The sequence below is a fragment of the Quercus robur genome, chromosome 7 (genome assembly GCF_932294415.1).
Source record: "Quercus robur chromosome 7, dhQueRobu3.1, whole genome shotgun sequence".
Classification (NCBI taxonomy): domain Eukaryota; kingdom Viridiplantae; phylum Streptophyta; class Magnoliopsida; order Fagales; family Fagaceae; genus Quercus; species Quercus robur.
This window is the reverse complement of record NC_065540.1, coordinates 13,923,496-13,951,381: the sequence shown is the minus strand read 5'-3', so window position 1 is coordinate 13,951,381 and position 27,886 is coordinate 13,923,496. Positions and strand designations below refer to the sequence as shown.

The 27,886-nt window shown below is 34.6% G+C and overlaps 1 protein-coding gene across 5 annotated transcripts in view; it reads left to right on the top strand.

Moving 5' to 3' along the window:
* LOC126692377 (putative receptor-like protein kinase At3g47110) overlaps window positions 1-27,886 on the top strand; it is a 181,236-nt gene that overhangs the window by 88,274 nt on the left and 65,076 nt on the right. For 2 of the 5 annotated variants that reach the window (XR_007645004.1, XR_007645005.1), the window contains 4 exons: window positions 6,962-7,033; window positions 9,170-11,930; window positions 12,248-12,693; window positions 13,231-13,323. Coding sequence is in view for 2 of the 5 variants with exons in the window: in XM_050387973.1 (XP_050243930.1) it covers window positions 9,227-11,930; window positions 12,248-12,693 (3,150 nt within the window). In the remaining 3 variants the exon portion in view is untranslated. Of the gene's footprint in view, window positions 1-6,961; window positions 7,034-9,169; window positions 11,931-12,247; window positions 12,694-13,230; window positions 13,599-27,886 lie in introns of those variants that run through there. The other 3 variants (XM_050387973.1, XR_007645006.1, XM_050387974.1) reach the window with 3 other exon arrangements.

Genomic DNA, 27,886 nt, shown 5'->3' with positions numbered 1-27,886 from the left:
ACAATAAAATCTATCCTAACACAAACTCTTGAAAAACTTCGCAAGAAGAGAGTTTATGGCAAGTAGACTTTGACAACCTGTATTCCTAAAACACTTTAAACAAAACTCATCAAGGCATCTTTGTGTGAAACAGAAATAATAGATTGCATACAAGTAATAAGAACCATGTGTATAAAGAAAGAAAAGAAACAACACATGCAAGGATAGGTGAAAGAAACATACATCAACATATAAAGAAAATAAGTACAATGTATGTCAATAATGGTCACAAGACCCAAGGTACAAGAATACATGTATCTCAAATAGAAAGAAAAGAAAAAAAATACAAGTAATCCTCACTAAATCTCTCAATATGCACTCTCCTCCTAACAAAAATCTCCTATGCTAACCCTCCCCTAAGTATGACTACTTTCGTAACCAAAACTACTCCCCCTTTTTGTCACAAGTGACAAAAGGTAAGAGTGTTAAGTAGACATCTAGTCATCGCTGGGTGAGCTAGCATCGCCATCATCCTCATCATCAGAATCAGCATCATCATCATCACTCTCATCCGCAGGGGCCACAAGAGTGGAAGGCATAGTATAACTACCCATCTCAGCCTAGCGTCGAGCAATGCGTCCAACACGGGTGTTCACCTGACACAACTCATCACTGAAAGTGTCGAGGTGAGCATTCATGTGCTGAAACTACGCCATGATGTCCTCTAGATCACTCCGTTCATAGAAGAGGAGGGAGCGGATATGGATGGAGTAGAAGGAGTGGGAGGAGCTGTTGTACAGAATCGCCTCAATCGAAACTACGCCTCGCTCCGTTTAACGATAGCGTAGTCCATGGTACACATAACGGGGAAGTGGTCGGAAAAGGGAAAAGGAATAGAAAAATTGCATAAAATCCTCGTGATAGCTGAAGGGAAAATGAGCTTATCATGGATAGGAGTATCCTTATACACATCTATAATGGAAAGAATAAAATATGAAGGAAAATCTATAGTGAGGTGCTCTAACAAAGAAAGAAAAAATTGAGCACGAGGCTCTGTGATAGAGTTACAGTGAAAGAGTGGGTGCAAAACAAAGGTCATCACCATGTTAATGAATCTAGGACCTTTAGCAAAGGCCTTACATGGTGTAAACTGATGATCACCCCAATCAGAAGGGTGCTCGCAAAAAGCAGAAATCATCTCGTCTATGGACACAGTCCTCAGACGCTCACAATCGGGGTAGTTAGGGTGCTCTACCCTCGGAACATGGAGCACATCGGATACCAACTCCGATGTGACAACAATGCGCGTATCTTGAACGCGAGTATGAAAGAGAGGTACTGAAGAATTGAGTCCATGCATGTTGAAGTAAAACTCCTGAATCAGCACGGATGGACATGTGACCGAGACGTCACATAGTGAGTCCCAACCCCGACTATGAATGATATCGGATAGGTCAGTGTCGGCGAAGTCCACCAAAATGACTCGGCGTTCCAAATGAACACCTCGTCGAGAAAAGTTCTCTAAGAAGTCCTTTCGGGCATCCTCATCACAGAACCGAATAGAAGAAGGGGTAGGATCAACAGACGAAGTGGAGGCCCTAGAACACAAAGGGTTCTAAGACGAAGCAGACTTATGTTTTGGTGCCATTGACGCACTAACGTAAACTAGAGAGTGAGGGGGAAGAAAGAAACACTCAGAAAAGCTCTAAACAGTTCAAATATGTAGAAATATGTTGAATATAAGGTGCATATACATGAAAATGCATGAGCATGTGACATGCAAAGAAAAAAAAACTTCATGGGCTCAGCCCAATCCAAACCTACCAGCACACAATCAATTTAACATATATAACACACATCTAAATGCATGAAAATATAGTTATAATGCATGTGTGATGCAATGCATGAGGTTTTAAACTCATTTAATAAAAAACCCATCCCAAAATTTCAATAAGCACTCAACAATTTTGAAAAATCCCAAAATTTTTCAAAAACCCCAAAACCTAGGTCTAAATGCATGAATAATGAGAGAAAAAGAGATCATACCAAGTGATTTGAAACAAGGAAAGGCCAAAAATCACGTGGGTTAAAGGTTTTGAGAGAGAAAAGAGTGTTTGGGAGGTGAATAGGTGCGAATAGATAGAGAGACCAAGAAAATGAGGATCAGATCACTCTGAAGCCTATTTATAGGTGTTCAGTAATTCTCGACAGATAGAGGTGTTGAGAGGTATCGAGACAAGTGTCAAGACAGGTGTCGAGAAAACAGAATGTCGACAGATGAAGCTATCGAAAGGTGTTGAGGAAGAATTCATCAGATATGATTTGAGAAGCTCGATCAATCCACCAGGTGTCAAGAAGCTATCAAGGGTCCAAGAACTTTCTCGATCGATCCACCAACTGTCGGGATAGCTATCAAGATTGCGATAAGAAACAACTTAAGATCTCAACAGATAGGCTAGGTGTCGAGAGGTGTCGAGGAGGTGTCAAGGTTGCTTAAAAACAGTTTTTCAAGAAGGGAAAAGCACAGATATGAATGCACTCAAGCACGCAACTCAACCAATGATCCAATCAACATTTTAAACTCTTAAAATCATCTCTCAACAACAATTTTTAAGCACATGGATCCCAAACACACACACACACACACACACTAAACAAGTCTAACCAATTTTATATTCCAAAAACAAGTTAAGATAGTTTAGTGAGCATACATTAACACATGTAAAATCTTGTGATGGCCAAACCACATTGTACATGTACATGTATCAAGAGTAGCAAAGAATATTGCGTGTTGTGTGTGAAAAACATCGCAAGATTGCATAAGTGTATACATGTTATGACAATCTGAGATATGAGAAAATCACTTTAACTTACACACAATCATAACTGTTTGATGGAGACTATCACCTTCGAGGTATATCCTATAACTCCCATATCTCTTGGAGCCATTTTCCTTCTACGCCTTGGAAGAATCTTTCCTTTGAGTGAACCCTTGAACTGGCAGTGAGGGGGAAGAATTGAAACCGTTCAAGTTCGAAAGGAATATGAGGGCTTTGAAAAGATCTCCAAGGGGAGCAAGAGAGGATTGAAGCTGATTCAGGCCTCTAGATGCTATCATGCCGTTGCTTTGTTGAGTGGCTAACCACCTATAACAATTTGGTTGAGTATGACCGATAACTCCATAATGATGACAAAGATGCTACTTCTTCTATTGAGGCTTTTGAGAGTTACCCTTCTTAGCCTTAGGGTTTTTAGCTTCCTTCTTATCTTGCATAGGGGGTGCTCCTAAGATAGATTTACCTTTGTCTATGTTCTCACTAGCTAAATTAGTTTTAACATTAGTGTTCTCAATTTCAACATTTCTAGGAGGAACAAAAATAGTAGTACTAGTAGAAGCAATATTAGAAGAAGAGAAACCATACCCTAAACCTGTTCGATCAAAAGCAGATTTTTAAAGACTGAGCATCTCATCAAGCTTTGCACTTGAATTCCTCTCCAATTGAGCACTGACTTGAAATAGCTCCGCTTTAAGCTTCTTGGTCTTCTTAGCCAAGAAATTGTTCTCAAACCTCAGTGCTCCAATAGTCTGATTAGCTTCATCAAACTTTGTGGAAAGCTCTTCATGATCAAGTTCCATATCACTAAGCTTCTTGGTGGTCAGCCTATAAAGTTTCTCATGTTTCTCAGAAAGCTTGCATAATTTCTCATAGGCTGTATGGATATCATTTTGATCATCCATCTTCTTAAACTTGAACTCCACCAATTCCTCTTCTTCATCCACATTTTCAAGAATCCCCTAAGTAGAATTGACAATGGCAGTAAGGCATTTAGGATTCCGTCATCCTCATTGTCGGAATCATCCTCAGTGTAACGACCCCGCCCCAACTGTGTAGATATTGTCCACTTTAGGGCCCATACCCCTCATGATTTTGGTCTTCCCCAGGTTGCGCTGGGGAAAAGGCTTCTACACATTGAAGGGAGATCATTCTTTATAAACACATTCTCATGTGCTTCCCTAGGCAATGTGGGATTCCATGGAATGCAAGACCCCCCTTTTTGGGTCACTACAATCCACCCCCCTTACGAGCACACGCGTCCTCGCGTGTGGGACCCACACTTCCGACTAGGGCATGGCTCTGATACCATAACTGTAACGATCCCGCCCCAACTGTGTAGATATTGTCCACTTTGGGGCCCATACCCCTCATGGTTTTGATCTTCCCCAGGTTGCGCTGGGGAAAAGGCCTCTACACATTGAAGAGAGATCATTCTTTATAAACACATTCTCATGTGCTTCCCTAGGCGATGTGGGATTCCATGGAATGCAAGACCCCCCTTTTTGGGTCACTACACTCAGGCTCGGTGTCGCTCAAAGTAATAGCAAGTGCCTTGCTTTTCCTTATGCTCTGGAGATATGTAGGACACTCCTGTTTCATGTGACTGAAGCCTTGACACCCAAATCACTTAGGTCCTGCGGGAAAAGTGTACTGACCGCCATCCCTAGCATCCTTCTTCCCTTTGTCATGGCTCTTAAACTAAGAAGAACTGGATTGCCTACGGTCCTTGTCGAAGCCCATCCTATTGGCATTCTTCATGAACTTTCTGAATTGCCTGCTGATGTAGGACTTCATCTTAGAATCTTCATCGTTTGAAGACTCATCTGTGTCATTGCTTTTGGTCTTCAATGTCATGCTCTTGCCTTTACCTGATTTGCCAATTCTTAGCTCGTAGGTCTAGAAATAGCCAACCAGTTCTGTCAAAGGAATCTTGTCAATATCCTTTGATTCCTCGATCTTCATGATCTTTGCATGGAATCTCTCGGGTAAAGATCTGAGCACTTTCCTCACAATCTTGGGTTCAGGAATGTTTTCCCCAAGATTGAAGACTCGGTTCACTATGTCCTTGAGCTTGGCATAAAACTCATCGAACGACTCATCCTCCTCCATCTTGATTTCTTCAAAGCTTGTAGTGAGCCTTTGAAGTTTGAATCTTTGACAGCCTTAGTTCCCTCATAGGTTGTCTAAAGAATGGTCCATGCCTCCTTAGCGATTTCAATAGAGGATATCTTCTTTAACTCCTCATTAGTGATTGCACTGAATAAAGCATTCAATGCCCTACTGTTGAAGTTTACCGTCTTGATCTTAGCATCATCCCAATCGGCCAGTACTTCCTTTGGCTTGGTCCAGCCAATCTCTACAGCTTGCCACACCTTCTTATTTAGAGACTACAAGAAAGCTCTCATGCGTACTTTCCAGTATGCATAGTAAGTGCCATCAAATAAAGGAGGTATAATTAATGACTGTCCTCTATCCATGCTAAACAGGGGTCAATGGATCAACACGGCAAAGATTAACCCTAATCAAAGTGTGCCTGCTCTGATACAATTGGATAGGCCAAAAACAAATTGACCCCTTGTGATAAATTAACCAATTAATTTAGCCAAGTGAATTAATTAAGTTAATTAACATGCAAATGTGTGGTAGCACAAACAAATCACCAATAAACTAAGCATGCAATGGAAAATAAATTTAACAAGGTGATTTGTTTACGAATGGGGAAAACCAACACGGCAAAAACCCCATCGGGTGATTGGTCACCACTCCCGAAATTCCACTATTATCACAACAAACGGTTACAAGTAAAGGAATCTCAGTATCTTATATCAACCTACAGTTGAACCCTTACCCCAATACCCAATTGGACTTGTTTTGTAGTGACAATTTCTCCTTTTGATGCAGGCTCCCAGTACATGACTAACCAATTATGCAGATCCCAATACGCGACTTCAATCACCAATTACAGAAATTTGTTGGCTGCAAAGTTCTTTAGTTCATCCCAAAGAACAAGAATATACTTGGTCACAAAACCCTACGGTACACAAACACAGCAACTTCTTCACAAGAAAGATGAATTAGGGCAAAACTGTGTCTCCAATAACAAATTGCTTGAACAAACTTTACTCAACAGTTGTGCAACTTATGTACTCTTTCACGGCCCTTAAAATAATCTTTTTATATGTCTAGGGTTGTGAAAAAAGAAAGTCCAAACACATAAACACAGATTGGAGTTAAAACAAAACTGAAAATCTGTTTTTCATAAACCTCAATAGATACCCTATCTGTCGAGCTGCTGTCGTGCCACGGGGCTAAACAACTCTTTAAGCTTGATAGATGGCTAGTTGTCGAGCTTTAATGACAGGCACTTCTTCAGCTTATTTATTGGACAGACTTACATGGTTTCAACACTTGATCTTGAAACAAAATTTCTTGAAGTATTAAACACATCCTAGATCTACCCAAATACAAGTAAAGTATGTTTTGTCAAAGGATTAGTCAATTACATAAAATAGTGACATATATTTCTAACAAGTGAATCACATATGTCCTAACAAAGATAATAAGGAATTTGAATAATTTATTTGAAACTTAGGCTATGTTTGGCTAAATGTAAAATGGTTTCAGAGTGTAAAATAATTTCAACTGAAAATGTTTTTGGGAAAGGAAAATATTTTTAAGTATTTGGTTACATTCCAAAAAACCAGTTGGAAAATATTTTCATGTGTTTGTTTTTGTTCTTGAAAATGCTCTAGAAAACACATTTTCTACCTATTTCTCACATTTTCTCAGTTTCTAAACACATATTACAATAAAAATCCCAATATATAAACCCAAAGAATGAAAAAAAAAATTTAAATCTCAATTCCACAAACCCAACACTAGATCGTGATAGAGAGAGAGGTTTGAGAGAAAAAGATAGGGTTGAGGCAACGATAGAGATCTAAGAAAGAGAGAAGCAGCAATGGCCATCTTGAGAGAGAGAGACAACAGTGATAAGATCGGTGGCAAGATCTAAAGGCCCCATCAAGGTAGAGGTGGTCCGATCTAGTCATGGTGGTTGTTGTTAGTGGGCTGATGGGCACAATGGTTTGATAGGTTCGTTTGTGGGTGGGTCAAGGTGGTTTGATCAATTCGTGGGTGGGTCACAGTGGAGCAATGGTGAGTGACGACGATGACGATCTAGTGAGAGGAGGCATGAACTTGTGGTAGAGTCACGGGTAAGCTCTCTCTCTCTCTCTCTCTCTCTCTCTCTCTCTCTCTCTCTCTCTCTCTCTCTCTCTCTCTCTCTCTCTCTCTCTCTCTCTCTGTGTGTGTGTGTGTTCGAGTAGGCTGAAAATGGGTATAAGTGGTTCGAAGGTAAAATAGAAGTGTAAACTATTTTACACTTCAGGGGTTGTTATTTTACAGTCAACGAAAATCATTTTCCATTTGACTAAATTTTCCGGCCAATCCAAACACTCCCCAAGGTGTAAAATATTTTCCATATTCCTTTTAAGCCGAAACAAACACGGCCTTAAAAATTTTAACTGTACCAAAAAAAAAAAAAAAACAGTATAACATAATTTCAAAGAATATGGACTGCCTCATAAAAGAATAATATCAATCAAACACGCCCAAAATAATAAAATGATATATTGGTAAAGATAGAAATATGAAAAATAATTTTGGAATTTTTTTAATTTTTAGGGAGAACAAATTATCTTTAACAAACTTTAGAAAATGAATTATACGCTATACCACAATTACAAGACAAATATTCCATCCCATGCATCACGTGGGACTAATTTTCATAACAATTGAGACTTCAATTTCCCATAGATAATAATAATAATAATAATAATAATAATAATAAATAACGAAATATTAGAATATGACCTACCACAACTATTGATAAGACTTTTGTGAAAATATTATGACATTTTGTTGTTTTCCTAATTTTTCTCTCTAAAGATAAACAAACCAGTCTACTACCAAAATAACATGGAAAAGAATCTTTCACACACCGATCTCTCTTTCTTTTTTTCTTTTTTAAGCTAACTCTATCTTAATTTACACTTTTCACCGATATTCAGTATTCATGACACTTTTTTGAGTTCTTCTCTCGTGCTATACCAAAGTTTTCCTTTTTCTAACAGCAATACATTCCACATTTTATAGAAGAAAAAAAAATACTTAATGTCCTCGTAATGCATTATAACCCTAAAGCCTCCACTATTTTTTTTTTTCATCCAACTTTTGACTTTATCACAATTTTAAAGTGTAGGTTTTGATTTTGATTTTTCTTTTTCTTTTGTTTTTGAAAACACCCCTTTTTTTGCCATTTAAGAAATTAGAAAATTAGAGAAAGAAATGTTGAATTCTACATATTTTTTAAAAGCGATCAAGATTGTGAGACTATACAACTTTGCACATTTAGATTGATTTATTTTGAGCAACAAATTAGATGTCTAAGATTTATATATTTAGATAAATGCTTACTTTGATTGTTACTAAATATGAATTAGTTATTTATGCTTCTTTATTTTAATGATATGAAATATACACTTATAGTTAACTAAACAAAGTATGAAAAAGTAAATTACAGTTTACATTTATATTAGATTTTCATTGACGATTAGAAATATTTATTTATTTTATTATTAATATAGGTTAATATTTTAATTAAGAAAAATGTTAATATTTATTTGGTTATTGTTTTAATGTTTTTGTAATCTTGGCCCCTAACTTAAAATATTGGCTCTGCCACTATTTCTCCCTCAGTTAAAATTGACTACCTAAAAGCCTACAATCATGGATTGGCTAGTAAACTTTGATGGGAACGCTGTTCCTATCTTGAAGCATTAACAGTTCGTCTAGTTGCCATTGCAGCCCCCAAAGAACTATCAAAATTGATTATGTTAACCTTGAAATGATTGTGGGCAGAATTAAAAGTTTCACATTACCTATTCTTGTGTCGTTTTCTTTCCTTGCATGGATCGTCTTTCTTAATTTGCTTTCCCACTAACGGAGCTTATTTTTTAAATATGCATTCGATAATAACTAATATCTTCCGATTTAATTGGTCGATATTTTTCTATCTGTATTCTACTTTCAATTCTTTCCATGGAAATTTCCAATCAACTTATCAAAGTCACAATACCGGGCACATTTTAACAGAATTGACACTCAAGTCCTTGTTAAAATGGTCGTTTCTTATTATAAACCAAAACCAAAAGTCTTCTCTTGTGGGTGATTATTATCTACGTAAAGTTTGCTCTTGTGCAGCTAAAGTTTTGCATTTCCACAGAAAGCTATGTCCATGCATTTCCACATATAATTTTGTTATCTCTAATTGAATTTTTTGTATTCCACAGAAAGCACACGTTGTTAACAGAATCTATCCCTCGCTTCAAACTTGCAGCCCCAACAGAATGACACACTCTTGGCTTAGATACGAGTGGGTTTTGTTAATATTCTTTCATGGGATTCTTCTGATGTCCATGAGCTCATGTTTGAAATCTAAGACAGTTCCTGCTCTTGCAAATGAGACTGATCGCCTGGCTTTACTTGACTTCAAGAATCGGATCACTCAAGACCCACTTCAAATCATGAGCTCATGGAATGACTCTGTTCATTTCTGCAACTGGATAGGTGTTACATGTAGCCCCTCCAGCAAACGAGTCACTGTTTTGGACCTAGAAGCTAAGAGATTAGTTGGCCCCATACCACCCTCTATAGGAAATCTTACTTGCCTCACAGGAATCAACCTACGAAGCAATAGCTTCAACGGTGAAATTCCTCAAGAAGTGGGACGTCTACAACGCCTACATCATCTCAATTTGAGCAGGAATTCCTTTGGTGGTAAACTTCCGACTAATCTGAGCTACTGTACACAACTTAGAGTGCTTGACGTTGCTTACAACAATCTTGTTGGGCAGATTCCAGGCCACCTCAGCTCATTGTCAAAGTTGGTGAATCTAAGTCTTGGCGTGAACAACCTAACAGGAAATATCCCAGCTTGGATTGGAAACTTTTCTTCTTTGAATGTCCTTAGTCTTCCTCGGAACAATTTTCATGGAAGCATTCCTAGTGAACTTGGCCATCTATCAAGGCTGAGATTTTTACGCCTTTCTGTGAATAATTTGTCCAATACCATCCCTCCTCAGATCTATAATATTTCTTTCATTTATTATTTCTCTGTAACTGACAACCAGCTACATGGAAGCTTCCCAACAGATGTTGGTTTTACTCTTCCAAACCTTCAAATATTTTATTGCGGTGGAAACAGTTTCACGGGACCTATTCCCAAGTCGCTGTCAAATGCTTCTCAACTTCGAGGCCTTGACCTTAATGGAAATAGTCTGACTGGGATAGTGCCTCAAAATCTAGCAAACTTGCAAAGCTTGCTTTGGCTTAGTCTTGGAAACAATAGCCTTGGAAAGGGGAAGGATGGTGACTTGAGTTTTCTCAATTTCTTGGCCAATTGTACTAGTTTGGGGTTATTGAATCTTGAAAGTAATAATTTTGGAGGAGTATTGCCAAGCTCTATAGCCAACCTTTCCACCCAGCTAGACATTCTTATTATGGGTACGAATAAGATTCATGGTAACATCCCCACTGGGATCGGGAATCTCGTTAACTTAAGTTATCTTGGATTAGAAAATAACTATTTGGGAGGTACTCTCCCTCATGTTCTTGGGAAGCTTCAAAGGTTAAATGTATTATATTTGGAAAATAACAATTTTTTTGGGCCAATCCCTTCCACCTTGGGTAACTTAACTACGCTGACAGAACTTTATATGGAGGAGAACAGATTTGAAGGAAGGATACCCCCAAGCTTAGGAAACTGCCAAAATTTGCTTTTACTGAACCTTTCTCATAACAATCTCTCTGGAACAATACCAAAACAGGTTATGGGTCTTTCATCCCTTTCAATTTTTTTGGACTTGTCTTATAATTTTTTTATAGGAGCACTACCTTTTGAAGTGGGCAACTTAGTACATCTTACCAAGTTAGATCTCTCAAAGAATAAAATATCAAGCAAAATTCCCACCACCCTTGGGACTTGTATTAGTTTGCAGTACTTGTATTTGGGCGGTAACTCATTTGAGGGAGTAATTCCTCAATCCTTGAAGAATTTAAGAGGTTTAGAAGATATAGATCTTTCTCATAATAAATTATTTGGGCATATTCCTGAATTTCTTAGCAAGCTTTTGGCACTTAAGCATCTCAATATTTCTTATAATGATTTTGAGGGTGAAGTGCCAAGTGAAGGAATTTTTGCAAAGGCAAGCGCAATTTCAATCTTTGGAAATGAAAAGTTATGCGGTGGTGTCCAAGAATTAAATTTATCTTCATGCTCAAGCAAACATCCCAAATTGAACTGGAGGCTTCTTGCACTCAGAATAATAATTCCTATCACATGTATAACCATATTTGTACTTCTTTTGTTGTATTTTTTCCCTATGTGTTCTACTGTGAAAAAATTAAGAGAGGGAGCATTGACTACATCTTCTTTTGGAGATTGGCAATTTCCTATCTCTTATGCTGAACTCTTAGAATCAACCAACGGGTTTTCTGAGAACAACTTGATTGGTTCGGGTAGTTTTGGCTCTGTATACAAAGGAGTTCTTTCTAGAAATGGAGCAATTGTTGCAATCAAAGTATTGCACCTTCAACAACAAGAAGCATCCACAAGTTTCACTAATGAATGCAATGCTTTGAGGAATATACGCCATCGCAATCTCCTCAAGATTTTCTCTGCTTGCTCTAGCATTGATCATAAAGGGAATGACTTTAAGAGCCTAATTTTTGAGTTCATGTGCAATGGAAGTCTAGACCAGTGGTTGCATCCAAAAAATGATGAGCGACATCAAAGAAACAAATTAAGCTTTATTCAGAGACTAAATATAGCCATTGATGTTGCTTATGCATTGGAATATCTTCATCAACATTGCCAAACACCAATTGTTCACTGTGATATTAAACCAAGCAATATACTCCTTGATGAAGATATGGTAGCCCATGTTGGTGATTTTGGATTGGTGAGGTTCCTCTTTGAAGCATCTAACAATCCCTCCAAAACTCAAACCCTGTCAGTTGGACTAAAGGGTTCCATTGGGTACATTCCTCCAGGTAATTTTTCAACCATATGAGGCACTACTCATTTCTTGTTTAATAGTATTTTTTTTCATATTAAACAAAAGTAGAGATTCTTTCAAAAAGTAACTAACTATACTCTCATATTTGGGTCCACGTTTTTTAGTAGGGAAAAATGTTTCACACAATTGGCCACTTGAAAAAAAAAAAAAAAAAAAAAAAAAAAGCACATATTCACAAAGTTTAATGTTGGGATATATGTGCAAACAATGCATAATGCACTAGTGGTTAAATTCTAACTTTCTGAGGTCATAATATTATTGTTTGTTACTGAAAATATATTAATGAATCAGAGTATGGGATGGGTGGCCAAATTTCAACATCGGGAGACATTTTCAGTTATGGGATACTCTTGTTAGAGATGTTCACTGGGAAAAAACCTATCGATGAAATGTTCATAGATGGTTTGAGCATTCACAAGTTCACTTCAATGGCTTTGCCTGAACATGTAATGGATATAGTTGACCCATCAATGTTCTTTGAGGAGGATGGAGAAGATGTTGGTGATGAGAGAAACGAAGATGACATTGAAGATAGAGCAATAATTGAAGAAGTGCCCCATCTCAATGTTAGTAGCAAAATAAAAGATTGCTTGATATCAGTGTTTGAAATTGGATTGTCGTGTTCTACAACATCACATGATGAGCGGATGCCAACAAATGTTATTGTCAATGAAATGAATGCAATTAGAGACACATATCTTAAATTTAAGAAGAGAAACAGAAGAAGAGTGAACTAGGTATGTTAACCCATTTTATTTTCATCTCAACAAAAACTCATTTGATTTGATTAATGGACATACATATTTTTCACTTGTTTGTAATAGAACAATAATAATAAAAAATAAAAACAGAAATGAGAAAATGAGAAAAAAAAATGAAAAATTGAAAAGAATATCTCTCTATTAGGATTGTTAAGTTTGCATGTGATTGTTATGGGTTCTTCTAAGACTACAACAAAATGTCACAATATTTTCAAGACAAGTGAGATATCATTCCATCATAATTCAAAATAAATTGAAATAAAATAAGATTTTAGTAGGACCTACCACAATTCAAAACAAAGATATTGTAAAAATGTTGTGAGATTTTATTGTCTCTCTAGTTCCTAAACTTTTCTATACTGTTATTTAACACCAATGGAATAAAAGGAATAGATTTACTGTTTGTTCATGTGTTTGCAAGAAAGTAATTACGGTTCTTTCATTCTTCACTATTTCTATCAGTGACGTAGCTATTCCGTTATTAATTCATTTATGTGATTGTTTGTTTTGTAGCATGGCCGGATTGGATGGAATTGAAGTAATGAACCCCCTTGATCGAGTAATATTTCTGCTGTGTTCTTTAGTGTACACATATGCTGCCTCAGCGGCTCAGCCATTGTCATTGCTTTCCATGTCAAAGGTTATTTAGATCAATGGCTCCCTGTTATTTGTCAATGACATTTCTTAAACCATATTACTATATTTATTGTTTTTATCATGGATTGTACGATTGCTCCTTTAATTGTAATATGTGTTTCATACACTATTTTTTTTTTTTTTTGAGTCATTCATACACTATTCCTTACTGTACTTCTTAACTTGGAAATGTTTGAGGGCAGGTTAGCAGGTAATAACAGTTCATGGGACCTATTTTTGTGTCATTTTCTCTTCTGGATTGTTTTTCTTAATTTGCTTTCCATCTTAATATAGCTTTTTAATCACTAAAATATTACCATTTTTATAGAGCCATCCATAATATATAACTAACTTTTGATTTAAGTCCTCGATCTCACATGCCCTTTTTGTACTCGCATAGACTTATCAATCCTTTGCATCTCGAGTCAGCCCATCGCAATGCAAGCCAGGATCATCAGGTCCTTTGGGCTCGTACAAATTTGATTGACATGGAAATCGAGGCTATTAACTGATGACCCGTCCACTCGAGGACAAGATTTGGTATTTCAGCTAAATCTGGTTATTATGCATGGTGCAGGCATGCATGCGATATATTGAGATAGTTACTTAATCTTATCTGTTGTGATTTAGTTCTGTTGGAAGCCATAAGGAGTGGCCCTTACACCAAATTTAAACACAACGTAGTTTGAATGAATTATCATTCACACTAATCTGTTGAATGTTATATGCATTAGATTTATAATTGAAAATACAAGGTGAAATATAAAACAGATAAAAATGACAATAATTCAAATTGCCAACCGAACTAAATCACAAAAGATAAGATTAAATAAATATCTCAATACAGGTCAAGATCCACAAATGTATGCATGAATTATAATGGAAAAGCCAGCCATTATGTGAGATGGTAAATAATGGCAAGTTTTGCGAATTTTCAATTCAATTTTTGTTGCTTATTAAAACTCTAACCACCAACCAAGCAACCAGTTAAAAAAATTACATAAATATCATATTATCTATACCTATATCTATATATATATATATAATATCTAAAAGTTGAAACTTAGCATTTTTTTTGTTGCTAAGCACTTATTAAGCCACATTTATATTCTATATTTATATCTATCTAAAAGTTGAAGTATAATATTTATAGTTGCTATGCTCCTATTGAGTCACATCAGTATCGCAATTCAGTCCAATTCACTCCACTTCGGTCTATTCGGTCCACTCTAATCCATTTTGGTCCATTATGGTCTAGTTAAGTCCATTTTGGTCTATTTCAATCAACTTTGGTATATTTGGTCATAACATTTGTATTCATTCATAACATTTTATTGATTTCTATTCATTTGGATAATTTAAAAATGTTGTTTAATTATAGCGCATATGTATCACTACAAAAAAATCGTCCTGTCCCAGCGTTTTTTTCCCAGCATTTTTATAAACCGCCGTAATAGATAAGCCTGCACCAGCGCTTTTTGAAAACGCTAGTATAGGAAATCCTATTATGGTGTTTTTCAAAAACACTAGTATAGGAAGCCAAAAAACATTAGGATAGGGTTATCGATTTCCCTTATGGGGAAAGACCTATCCCAACGCTTTTAAAAGCGCTGGGATAGGTCTTTCTCCATAAGTGAATGTAAGGACCTGTCCCCAACGCTTTTAAAAGCGCTGGCATAGGTCCCTCTATTCCAGCACTTTTCAAAAGTACTGGGACAGGTCCTTACATTCACTTATGGAGAAAGACTTATCCCAGCGCTTTTAAAAGTGCCGGGATAGGTCTTTTCCCATAAGGGAAATCAGAAACCCTATCCCAGAAAGCGCTGGGACAGGTCCCTCTATTCCCTTATGAAGAGAGGCCTATCCCAGCGCTTTTGGAAGCGCTGGAATAGGGTAACCCTATTCCAGCGCTCTAAACCCTATTCCAGCGCTCTAAAAGCACTGGGATAGGTCACCTATAGTGTATTTTTGTAATTTTTTGGTTTTAGAAATTTTTAGGTATTTTGACCAAAATACCCCCAAAATCTCAAATTTACCAAAATACCCCCAAAACCCAAAAAAAAAGACCAAAATACCCTCAAAACTTGATAATTACCAAAATACCCTAAAAACACAAAAAATGACCAAAATACCCCTGAAATCCAAAAAATGACCTAAATACCACTCAAAACCTAAAAATAACCAAAATATCCTTGAAACCTAAAAAATGGCCAAAATAACCTTGAAACCTAAAAACGACCAAAATAACCCCAAAGCCTAAAAATTGACAAAATTAATCTCGAAACCTAAAAATGACCAAAATATCCCCCCTAAAATTATAAATTGACCAAAATATCCCCCTAAACCAAAAAAATAACTAGACTACCCCTGAAACCTAAAAAATGACCAAAATACCCTCAAACCTATAAAGTGACGAAAATACCCCTAAACCTTCGAAATCACCCAAATAAACCCAAAACCTCAAAAATGGCCACAAACTGCCTGAAACTTCTAAAATTACCAAAAATACCCTGAAACCGCTAAAACGACCAAAATAGTACCCCTCAAAATATATAAAATGACCTATATACCACTAATCCTATAAGATGAACAAAATATACCCAAAGCCTCTAAAATTACCAAAATAGGGGTTTAGGGGGTATTTTGGTCATTTGTTATGTTTAGGGAGTATTTTGGTCATTTCTTAGTTTTAGGGGGGATTTTGGTAATTTTTTAGGTTTAGGGTGTATTTTTATCGACTTACAGGTTTAAGGGGCATTTTTGTCATTTTATAGGTTTCGGGATATTTTGGTCATTTTTCAGGTTTCGAGGATATTATGGTCATTTTAATGTTTAGGGGTTATTTAAGGCGTACTTTGGTCATTTTTTAGATTTCAGGGGGTATTTAAGCTAATTTTTAGGTTTTCAGGGTATTTCGATCATTTTTTAGGTTTCGAAGGTATTTTGATCATTTTTAGGTTTCTAGATTATTTTGGTAATTTTCAGGCTTCGGGGTTATTTTGGCCATTTTTAAGGTTTCAGGGGTATTTTGGTAATTTTTAGATTTCGGGGTTATTTTGGTTAATTTTTTGGCTTCGAGGTTATTTTGGCCAATTTTTAGGTTTTGGTGGTATTTTTATCAACTTACAAGTTTAAGAGGCATTTTTGTCATTTTATAGGTTTCAGGGTATTTTGGCCATTTTTTAGGTTTTGAGGATATTTTGGTCATTTTAAGGTTTAGGGGTTATTTTAGTCATATGTAGGTTTTAGGGGTACTTTGGTCATTTTTTAGGTTTCAGGGGGTATTTCAGTTAATTTTTAGGTTTTCAAGGTATTTCGATCATTTTTTAGGTTTCGAAGGTATTTTGATCATTTTTAGGTTTCTGGGTTATTTTGGTTAATTTTCAGGCTTTGGGGTTATTTTGGCCATTTTTAAGGTTTCGGGGGTACTTTGGTCATATGTAGGTTTTAGGGGTTATTTTGGTTAAGTTTTAGGCTTCGAGGTTATTTTGGCCAATTTTTAGGTTTTGGTGATATTTTTATCGACTTACAGGTTTAAGGGGCATTTTTGTCATTTTGTAAGTTTCGGAGTATTTTGATCATTTTTTGTGTTTCGAGGATATTTTGGTCATTTTAAGGTTTAGGGGTTATTTTGGTCATATGTAGGTTTCAGGGGTACTTTAGTCATTTTAAGGTTCAGGGTATTTTGATCATTTTTTAGGTTTCGAAGGTATTTCGATCATTTTTAGGTTTCTCGGTTAATTTTCAAGCTTCGGGGTTATTTTAGCCATTTTTAAGGTTTCGGGGGTATTTTGGTCATATTTAGGTTTTAGGGGTTATTTTGGTTAAGTGTTAGGCTTCAAGGTTATTTTGGCAAATTTTTAGGTTTTGGTGGTATTTTTATCGACTTACAAGTTTAAGGGGCATTTTTGTCATTTTGTAGGTTTCGGGGTATCTGTCATTTTTTATGTTTCAAGGATATTTTGGTCATTTTAAGGTTTAGGGGTTATTTTGGTCATATGTAGGTTTCAGGGGTACTTTGGTCATTTTTTAGGTTTCAGGGGATATTTTAGTTAATTTTTAGGTTTTCAGGGTATTTCAATCATTTTTTAGGTTTCAAAGGTATTTTGATCATTTTTAGGTTTCTAGGTTATTTTAGTTCATTTTCAGGCTTCGGAGTTATTTTGGCCATTTTTAAGGTTTCGGGGGTATTTTGGTCATATGCAGGTTTCAGGGGTTATTTTGGTTAATTTTTAGGCTTCGAGGTTATTTTGGCCAATTTTTAGGTTTTGATGATATTTTTATTGACTTACAGGTTTAAGGGGCATTTTTGTCATTTTGTAGGTTTCGGGGTATTTTGGTCATTTTTTATGTTTCATGGGTAATTTTTAGATTTCAAGGTAATTTTGGTTAATTTTTAGGCTTCGATGTTATTTTGGCCATTTTTTAAGTTTCAGAGGTATTTTGGATTTTTTTTTTTTTTTTTTGGGGTTTTGGGAGTATTTTGGTTACTTTTAGGTTTTAGAGGTGTTTTAGTTATTTTTTGGGTTTCATGGGTGTTTTGGTCATTTTCTATATTTTAGGCGTATTTTGGTCATTTGGTTTTAGGTTTTGGGGGGGGTTTTTTGGTTATTTTAAGGTTTTTGGGGTATTTTGGTCTTTTTTGGGTTTTTGGTGTATTCTGGTAATTTTAGGTTTCTGGGGGTATTTTGATCATTTTATGGGTTTCATGGGTATTTTGGTAATTTTAAGGTTTTGGGGGTATTTTAGTCATTTTGTAAGTTTCGTGGTGATTTTGAAGTTTTGGGGTATTTTGGTCATTTTTTAAGATTTTAGAGTACTTTAGTCATTTTCACTTTAGGGGCATTTTGATCATTTTGATAATTGGGTAAATGGGTGGGTTAGGGTTACCCATAATAATTGGGTTGAGTTGGGTTTGGGTTAGAAATAATTAGTTAAATGGGTTTTATATTTTTTTAGCTATTACATTATATTTTACTAATTTGTAGTGAGGAATTATATTTTATTAATTTGAAGTATTAAATTAAAATATATTAAATTAGTTTGAAGTATTAAATTAAATTAAATTTTGTTAAATTGAATTATTAAAAAATATAATTTATTTTATTAATTTCTACTGTTAAATTATATTTTATTAATTTGAAGTATTATATTAAATCTTATTAATTATTAAATTATACTCAATTAATTTATAGTATTAAAATATATTTACATAATTGGAAGTATTAATTATATTGTTATTTATTACTAAATTATATTTTATTGACAATTGTAGTATTAAATTTAATTTTAGTAATTTGAAGTATTAAATTATAATATTTGTTAATTTGTAGGATTAAATTATAATTTTTTAATTTGAAGTGTTAAATATTATTTTATTTAAAAAAAAAACGTAAAGAGCTATTAAGGCGGGCTTGATTTTTGCCACAACAAGTTATATTACCGTCATAATAAACCTTAGCCTACTCTTTCTTTATTGCAGCAACTTTAAATCCGATACAATAGATCAAAATGTTGTCACAATAAAAATCTGCTAAATTCCCTCTAAAACACTTCGGTTCCCACCAAAATTTTGACACTATACTCTCACTCAGATCAAAACATCGGATTTCCCAAACACTCTCTAGCCTCACTCTTGTCTCTGTTCCCTCGCCGCTCGAACTGCAGAGCCACCACTGTCCTCCCCGCCGCCGGTCCAACAGTCCTCCAATCTAGAAAGGGACAACCTCCCTCACTCTTCCTCACACTCCCTCACACTCCGTTGGCCTTGCCTTCTACCACCGACACCACCACCTACAACAACACAGCCACCGTGGCCATCCTCGGTCTCCTTCCCTCTCTCTAAGATCTTTCAACGCTGATCAACTCTCTTTTTCTTCCATCTTCTTCTTCTTCTTCACGAAGCCCCATTATAATATTCCACATAAGTAGCTCAGTTTTCCTAAACCTTCGATTTTTTAATTGTGGGTTTTGTTCTGTGTAGGCCTTTGTTTGTTTCTTAGGAAAGTTTTATTCAGTTTTAGTTTTATTTTTCATCACAAGTTTTTTTTGTGTCTTCTGCTATCGTCGATGTTTAGATCCTTTCAGTTGTTGCCATTTCTAAAAAACTAAAGGCAGGGTATTTAATGCAATTTGAGTTTTTATTCTCTTATTAGAGAGAGATTCTCTTTTTTTTATACCTAAATCGTTCATAGCTAAACCTACGAATTTCATATGATTTGTTTTTTTAGTTGCATTCTATTTGTTGTGGTGATTTCATCATCAAAGAATTGGTTGGAGGATTTCAAATATGCACATGAGCAGGTATGGTTTCTATATTGTGAATCAGTAACTTTCAGTATTTCATTTCGACTCCTTGAGAATATTAGTGAAGTGGTAAGAAATATCTGGTTATTGTTTTATCTTTAAGTAAATTTTCCGACTAGCTAAGTACACCGGAAAAAGTATCATGTTGGCAGCTGTGCCAATGAGTGATTTCTTTTTTAATTTCAATAATTTATTTTTTTTATGCACCTTTTGGTGCTATGAAAGATTTAAGCGAACTCTAACTAATAAGTTGACCATGAATTTCTAGATACATGTGATACTATCATGGTAAAAGTTACTTTATAAGCTAATGATGGAACTCAGTTCTGCCAATTGTTGTTTGTAGTTTTTTTTTTTTTTTTTTTTTTTGGTGGGGCCCTTCATCTGAGTTATCATAAGATTTGATGTGTGTTTTCTATTATTCTTGGACACATTTATCTTTTATAGTAGTTGTAATTATTGATGAAGTTGAGCGAGTCTTTGTTGTATCATCAATTCTAATTGGCCTCATTGTGCTGTCTATTCCTTTACTCCCACTTAGAATCTCTTTCCTTATTTTCTTTGATGTACACATTTGAGGGGTCTAGGTCCTATTGGCAATGATTGCTATTTCCTGAGTGACAAGGGTTTGGAAGCAATTGCAACTAGCTGCAAGGAGCTTACACGTCTCAAAATTAATGGGTGCCAACTTATCAGAACTTTGGGACTGGAATCTATTGGAAAATATTGCCAGTACCTCTCTCTCTCTCTCAACTTAATCATAATAACTTTGGTCTGTAGTTATGATAATGTGTGCAATGATTCAAAGTCATGCTTGGGTCACACTATCACACAAGCTGCTAGCCTCCTTGCTCTTGAGCTGTACAAGGATTCCATTAAGCAACATGCTTTTACTAACCTGCTAAAAGTATTTAATATTGTTGCATTGATATTTTTGAAAAGTTACATTCAAAGCTCAGGCACTTTCTTTTTTATACTAATGCTTCCAAGTTCTTTCAAGAGATGGATATTCATCTGCCTTCTGTAGTAGTAGCCTTTGTAAAATGTTTTCCACTTAACTTAGTGAATGAGGAAAATATTGAATTCATCAATTCGAATGTTATCAAATGTGCATAAAAGTTCATGTCTTCCTCTCAGTCAAGGTTTTGGATGGATTTAGTCACATGTTCCTTGCATTTTATAAATAAGTTTTGCTTGAATTCTGCTTAATTTGAAGTATATTTCTAGCATTTTTGGATCAAAGCTAGTTACCTTTTGTTGGCTTGATACCATCTATAGATACTTTTGTGATCACATTAGCTCTGAAAATGTCAAGGCAACTCACTGATTTAGCGCCTGTTATTTTGCCAAAGGATGGGTAACAATGCCTTTCCCAAAGTTGGAAGGAGCTGTAACTTCATGCAAGCTTCTCCCTTAGTAGATTTCTCTGACGTAGGAGATGAAAGCATTTGTGATATAGCTCTCATGATTAGTTCTTGTATTGATTATTTTACCAAATAAATTCTGACAAATTTGCCAAAATTTTCATTATTATTCAAATTATTCCTTGCATTTATTATACTTTCAAATTTATAATTTGTTCCTGATTCATTGGATGGTTGTTCTCACAAAAAATATTTGGATTTAAACATTTAATGAAGGTATGAACTTTGAGTTTAGTAAGTCGATCTTGTGTGCATAAAACTTCTAACTTGAAGGCAGCCATGTTGCTCGTGTAGGCTCTAAAATTGAGTGCCTCACTGAAGGCACCTTGCCTTAGGTGTTTAAGGCGCCTTTATTTTCATCATCATCCTTCCAAGTATCATTCATACAAACCATGCTGACATGGTTTTTTTCTTTTTAAAGAATAAACTATGATACCTTAACAGAAATGCAACTTAGCATTTTCAATAGAATAAAATGATATCATAGATCAAAGAGCAGCATATTCATTTACTACTACCCTGCACTACACAAACTAGTGATGCAAACGTAAAAGTTGGTTTCTGCCTACAATTTCATGATTCTTAATTGTAAAGCATTTGTTTTCTACCCATCCAAGGTGGTATCTATCTGACCACAGGGGAAAAAAAAACACCACTTTTGCATGCATTGTATTTAATATATAGAGGGCCTTTGTAATTTGTACGTATAGGGGACAAGAATTTCAATTGTCTGATACATACATACACATATTTAGCATATACAAATTGAATGCTCATCTCACAAAAAGCCAATTATATATCTAGAGATATATTATTCACTTATTGGAAATAATTTTTTTGCTTATCAAAAATGACACAAGTTATTTTGGGACTAAGGCTTTGTTGTTGCTGGATAAAGTGGAGGAATTGGTACTTCAGTAGATGGATTAACAGTTCATCTACTTCTACTACTACTTTGGGCTTGGCTTTTTCCCAAACACCTTCTATACTAAAAGAGCTTTGCTGCAACATCTCCTCCTATCAGAAGCCTATTCATAAACAAAATTTACATTTAAATAAATAAAAACTTGTCTTGATATCTTGCTCTCACTAAAACTATTCCTCACACTAACATCAAATACCAAAAAAAATCATCACTGTCACCTTTACATAATAGCAAATAATGAATTTGCCTAACATAATGAAACACATCACAAAGAGGGGATACATTCAAACATTAACCAACAATGCAACATAGATAATCATAGAGGTTCAATTGACACATAAACCAACAATGCAACATAGATAATCATAGAGGTTTCACAGTTTAAGTAAATAGAATTACTGATTCTAAAAAAATCTACATTAAGCAAAAGAATGGATCACAAAAAAAACTGGGATTTAGAGATATCTCAATTGAATCATCCAGCTTCTATTAGTATTTATATAGTACTGTGAGGAGAGGAAGATAGGAAGGAAGGAAGACAAAGAGGCTGCCATTAGAAAGAAGATAGGTTGGCATGAATTAAATGTGAAACCGTAGAACAGAAAGTGGGGAAAGGAAAAGAACTAAAATGTGGGGAGAGGAAATTGAAACCGTGCAACAAAAGGAAAGGAAAACAAAAAGTTGAAACCATGAAAACAAAGGGTTTTAAAAGGGTTTCGAATGAAAAGGCTTTGGGTTTGGGCTTTATGGTGGAATTAAATTTATAAGAAGTGGGCTTTATGGTGGAGTTAGGGGTGGAAAATATTTTATATTTATTAGTATTTTAAAATTGATAAAAACTATTTTAAAATTGTGGAACAAATTTAGAAAATATAATGTAAATGACATAGCTACTAATGTGGCTCAATATGAGCGTAGCAACATTAAATGCTACGCTTCAGTTTTTAGTAATATATAGATAAGGTAAATTTATGGGTTTTTAGAAGTTACCTTGAATTTAAAGTCACCCCATAAGTATTTTTTTATGTTGTTTATTAAATCCTCATTTTAACTTACTTTACTTATTAGCTATATTGTGGTTTTGTGATTGGGAGCTTGGAAAACATTTTCCTTTTCTTTGTATTGATGGTTGTTTTAAGGTTATTTGTAAGTAATCACTTATTGAATTTTTTGCATAAATTACTTACTAATCTCTTTTTGAGAAATTTATTGAGACTAATACCCAATTGATATGCTTAACTAAAATCAATTATTTTGAGTGTCTTTTAATTGCTAATGTGGCACTTGGTAGTAATACTAGTGATATTGTGTGATTTAGCTACTAACTCTGTTGTTTACTACACTAATCCATTGTGTGTTTCTTAATTCGTAGGATGGTGATGCTGATTCTGCAATAGATATCCAGTCTCCCGGTGCTCAACACTTATCATTTGATAATACGCAGTAGGTGATACTTTTGGCACCTATTTTGGAGTATTTTATTATGATATCTTGATATATATAATAAAGTTTCAAACTTTGATACATATGTACACATCATAGTTGGAAACTTTATTATAACATTCTAGACAATTAGAATGTATTCTTTTGTGCAAGACATTCTATATAGTTAGAATGTATTCTTTTGTGTAGGACATTGTACATAGTTGTTTAGAATGTATTATTTTGTTCATAACATTCTAGACACTTGGGATGTATTATTTTGTGTAGAAAAATCTAGACATTTGGGATGTAATTATTGATATGGTGTAATTAAATATATATATATATATATATATATATATTTAGTTTCTTGGTTTAATGTGGTATGGTATTTGCTATTGGAAAATATGAATTGTAGTTCATTACAGTTGCTATAAAATAGGTATTGGAAAATATGTTTTTTAGGTACATTACAAGTGCTAAAAAAAAAAAAATTTAAAATTTTTTTTAAAAAAGGACCTATACCAGCACTTTTGAAAGCACTGGCATAGGTCCTTTTAAATTATATTGATTCAAGACCTATGCTAGCGCTTTCAAAAGCGCTGGTATAGGCCTTTTAGATTTTATTCTTTCAAGACCTATTCCAGCACTTCAAAAGCGCTAGTATAGGTAGTAGAAAGCGCTGGTATAGACCTTTTAGATTTTATTCGTTCAAGACCTATGTCAGCACTTCAAAAGCACTGGTATAAGTAATAGAAAGTGCTGGTATAGGCCTTTTAAATTTTATTCGTTCAAGACCTATGCCAGCGCTTCAAAAGCGATGGCATAGGTAGTAGAAAGCACTGGCATAGGTGGTACCTATTCCGGTGCTTTCAAAAGCGCTGGTATAGGTTATATTCACATTTTCGTAAAAGCTGTCCCGACATAAGTAAAAACGTCGGAACAGGGTCTGAAAAGCGTCGGGACCTGTCCCAACGCTTTTAAAAAGTACTGGTACAGGTCTGGTGACCCTATTCCGACATTCAAACCGCAGCAGTTTGAAGCGCCGGAAAAAAAAAACGCCGGGATAGGAATTTTGACCCTATCCCAGCGCTTTTCAAAACGCTGGGATAACCCTGTTTTTTTGTAGTGTATTATTCCTGCACATCACACAAGTTAGCCACTATAGAATTGCATAAAACCCAAGTGTGTCTCATTGTTTTTTTTTTATTTTATTTTATTTTTTTAAGGGTTGGGGTTGGTAGTTTGTTTTGGGTTTGAGTAATAAACATGAAAGCTATTTTAAATCATTATGGCCAGGCCCGTATAATGATCACGTTAATTAGTTAGGACAAGCAAATAGGGTTGCTCTCCCAGTTTCCCACATCAAAGAAGTGCATACATAGATCCAAGTTCAAATAGATCGAGCCCATCATAACGCAATCCAGGATTGCCAAGTCCAAATTTGATTAACATGGAGATGGAGACTACAAACTAATGAGTAATGACCCACGCACACTAGGGCAAAGTTTGGTATTTCAACATGATTTGGTTATTATATATGGTGCACATGGGCGGAGCCATGTTGAAGGGTGGGGGGGCCATGGCCCCCCCAAAATTTTGAAAATTTTTAAAATATATATAATTATTTTAATGTTTTCAAAATTTATTCTACAAAAATAAGAGTTGGCCTCCCTAAGTATTTGAGTTAGTCCAATGATGCTTTAAAAAAAAATAAATAATTGGTCTTTATAGAGACAACTTTATTTTTCGTAATTCTATTTTTTATTGTAAAATGTGTTTTTATATTTGTTAAATATTTGAAAAAGTTTGACACCAAACATGTTTGAATTTATCTTTTTCAACCCGTTGTGTGGCGATTAACAAGTCATTGACTCATTAAAAAATTCTTGTCACTAAAACTACACATGAAATGTTTCTTTAGTTGCCACATAATGGGTTAAAGCAAAATAGCTTCAAATATGTTTGGAGCCTAATTTGTTCTTCCAAGTTTTGGATCAGTCTTGTTTTTGAAAAACCTTAGTTCAATTGAATAATTTTACTTATATTAGTATAAAATTTGATAATTTTTATAGAAAATGAAACTTTATAAGAATTTCACTATGAAAATTGTGAAAATGAATTTTATTAATTTTATGAAAGATAGCTATCAAACATAATTTTGATTGAAAATATTAAGCTCTTTTTTTGTTGGGTGTGTGTATATATATAACTTATCAAATAAAAAAGTGTGTATATAATAAAAAAAAAGCATGTGTATTTATGTGTGTGTATGAGGTTGTTTTGATAAATATATTAGTGTTGCAACTTGACCCCCTCAAACAAAAATTTCTAGCTCCGCCCCTGATGGTGCATGCAAATCTGCAAATGCTTGCATTAATTATTATGGAAAGATTCTCAAAAAAAAAAAAAAAAAAAAAAAATTATGGAAAAGCCAGCCAATAAGTGATGGTAGATAGGGCATGGCCAAGTTTTGCAAATATTCAGTTCAACTTACAGTCCTTCAAAATTTGATTTGGCTTATTTCATAATCCGATGATCCGATTTTTGCACTCAATATATCAGGAATTATGATTTATGATTTTGTTTGTGACTGAATTTTTGTTCATCTGACAATCAATGATTTTTTTAACCTTATATTGTAAAATTATCCTTTCACTCTTAATTTTTGGTTAAAGGACCTTTGGAAACTAGTGTTACATATATAGAGAAATTTATAGGATTTTCAAAGTTTGATAGTTACAAAATCCTGACTTTTTAGCTAGCTATATTCAGTCGATATTTATCTGCAATCCTTTAGCAAACTCAATCAAAGTATGAGCAAATATTATGTTCATCATAATAAGTTAATAACGATCATATCATGGCTCTAAGCCAATTCAATTCTTTGTTTTTCATTGATTTTTACTCTTTTTTTTTTTTTTTTTTTTTTTTTTGGGAAAAATCTAATTTCCCAACAGCAAGTTGCGATTAGGCCAACTATATATTACAAATTGCAGATGATATGCTCCCATTTATAATACATCTTTCATACACTATTTCTCCCACAGTCTCTATCGACTACGTAAAAGCTTAGTCATAGTCATATATTAGCTAGCAAAAGTCGATGAGAACTTCGGTACAAGATCCACAAATGCTTTGGGTGAATTATTATGGAAAAGCCAGCCAATAATTGATGGTACGTTATGGCAAGTTTTGCAAATTTCCAATCCAATTTTTGTTGCCTAATGAGAAAACTCCGCCAACCAGTAGAAGAAAATTCCACACAAATATCTTGGTAGACTGGTTGTTTTATCCATAAGTAATAAAAATAAAATTCTAAACTCTTTTTTTTCTTCTATATGGAACTCCGATAGGACAAAGTGCCAATGCCAACCACTAAGCTAATTAGTAACACATACTTAGTCCTTGACACTTCTTGATAAGCTTAATGAAGTTACTGAAAATTTATTTAGTAACCAACAAATTCAAAGTTTTAGGAGTAATCAGAAGATTAAATTGTAATGAAGAGCCAGAAAACACACACACTCTTTCCATAAAGAACTGTCAAGATATATATTAGCTAATTAATTATCATGCAAGTCTGAATATAAAAAATTATGCAGCGTTTTTGGGTCTATAGCCGCGTTTTTGAAACGCGGCTATAGCTCCCTTTTTTTTGTCACAACAACCCTTTGTTACTGATTGCGTGCAGTTGGTCCCGCCTCTGGCTATATTGCTTAACTGCTAAAAATTTTTTTATGTGTGTTTACTATTGGGTAAGGACAAATTTATTTTATTTAAAAATTTTTAATTGTTTTAAGCTATTATTGGTAATTTTTGCTGGTAGACTAATTTTTTTGGGCTTGTATATTTTGTTTTAAATTTTAGGTTTATAAATTTTTTATGCACCTTAAAATGAGAAAAATCCTAAAGTTACAAATGAACCCAAATGCAAAACAATAAGAATTTACTATTTTAGTAATTTATAAAAATATTGTAGAAAAGTTTGTGATTATACTATTACTCTTAAAAGAATCAATGATATTGTTAAGGGAGGCAAAGTGTTTTTTTTTTTTTTTTTTTTGAGAGGGGTAAAGTGTAATTTTATAAAACAAAATTGCTAAAATTTATACCTATATATATACTAATTTTTTTTAGGGGGAAGCCATTGCCCCCCATGGTCAAAGTCTCCCTTCGTCCATAGGTTGGGTTGATAATTTCTCAACTCCACAAGCTCGAGTTGGGTTATAAAACCCTCCAACCCGACCCAAAAGAGGACTCATGCACAATCTTAGCTATATTTGCTCCTAAAATTGCAACTCTTCAATAGGGTACAACTCCCCACGAAATGGTATAAGGGTGTCCATAATATATAGACCCACAAGTTTTAGTCATTTCATGCTTGTCGCCCTCTCATTCTTAAAGAAGCTTGTTCGTGGGACTTTCATTCCTGTGGGATCAAGAACTATGATTT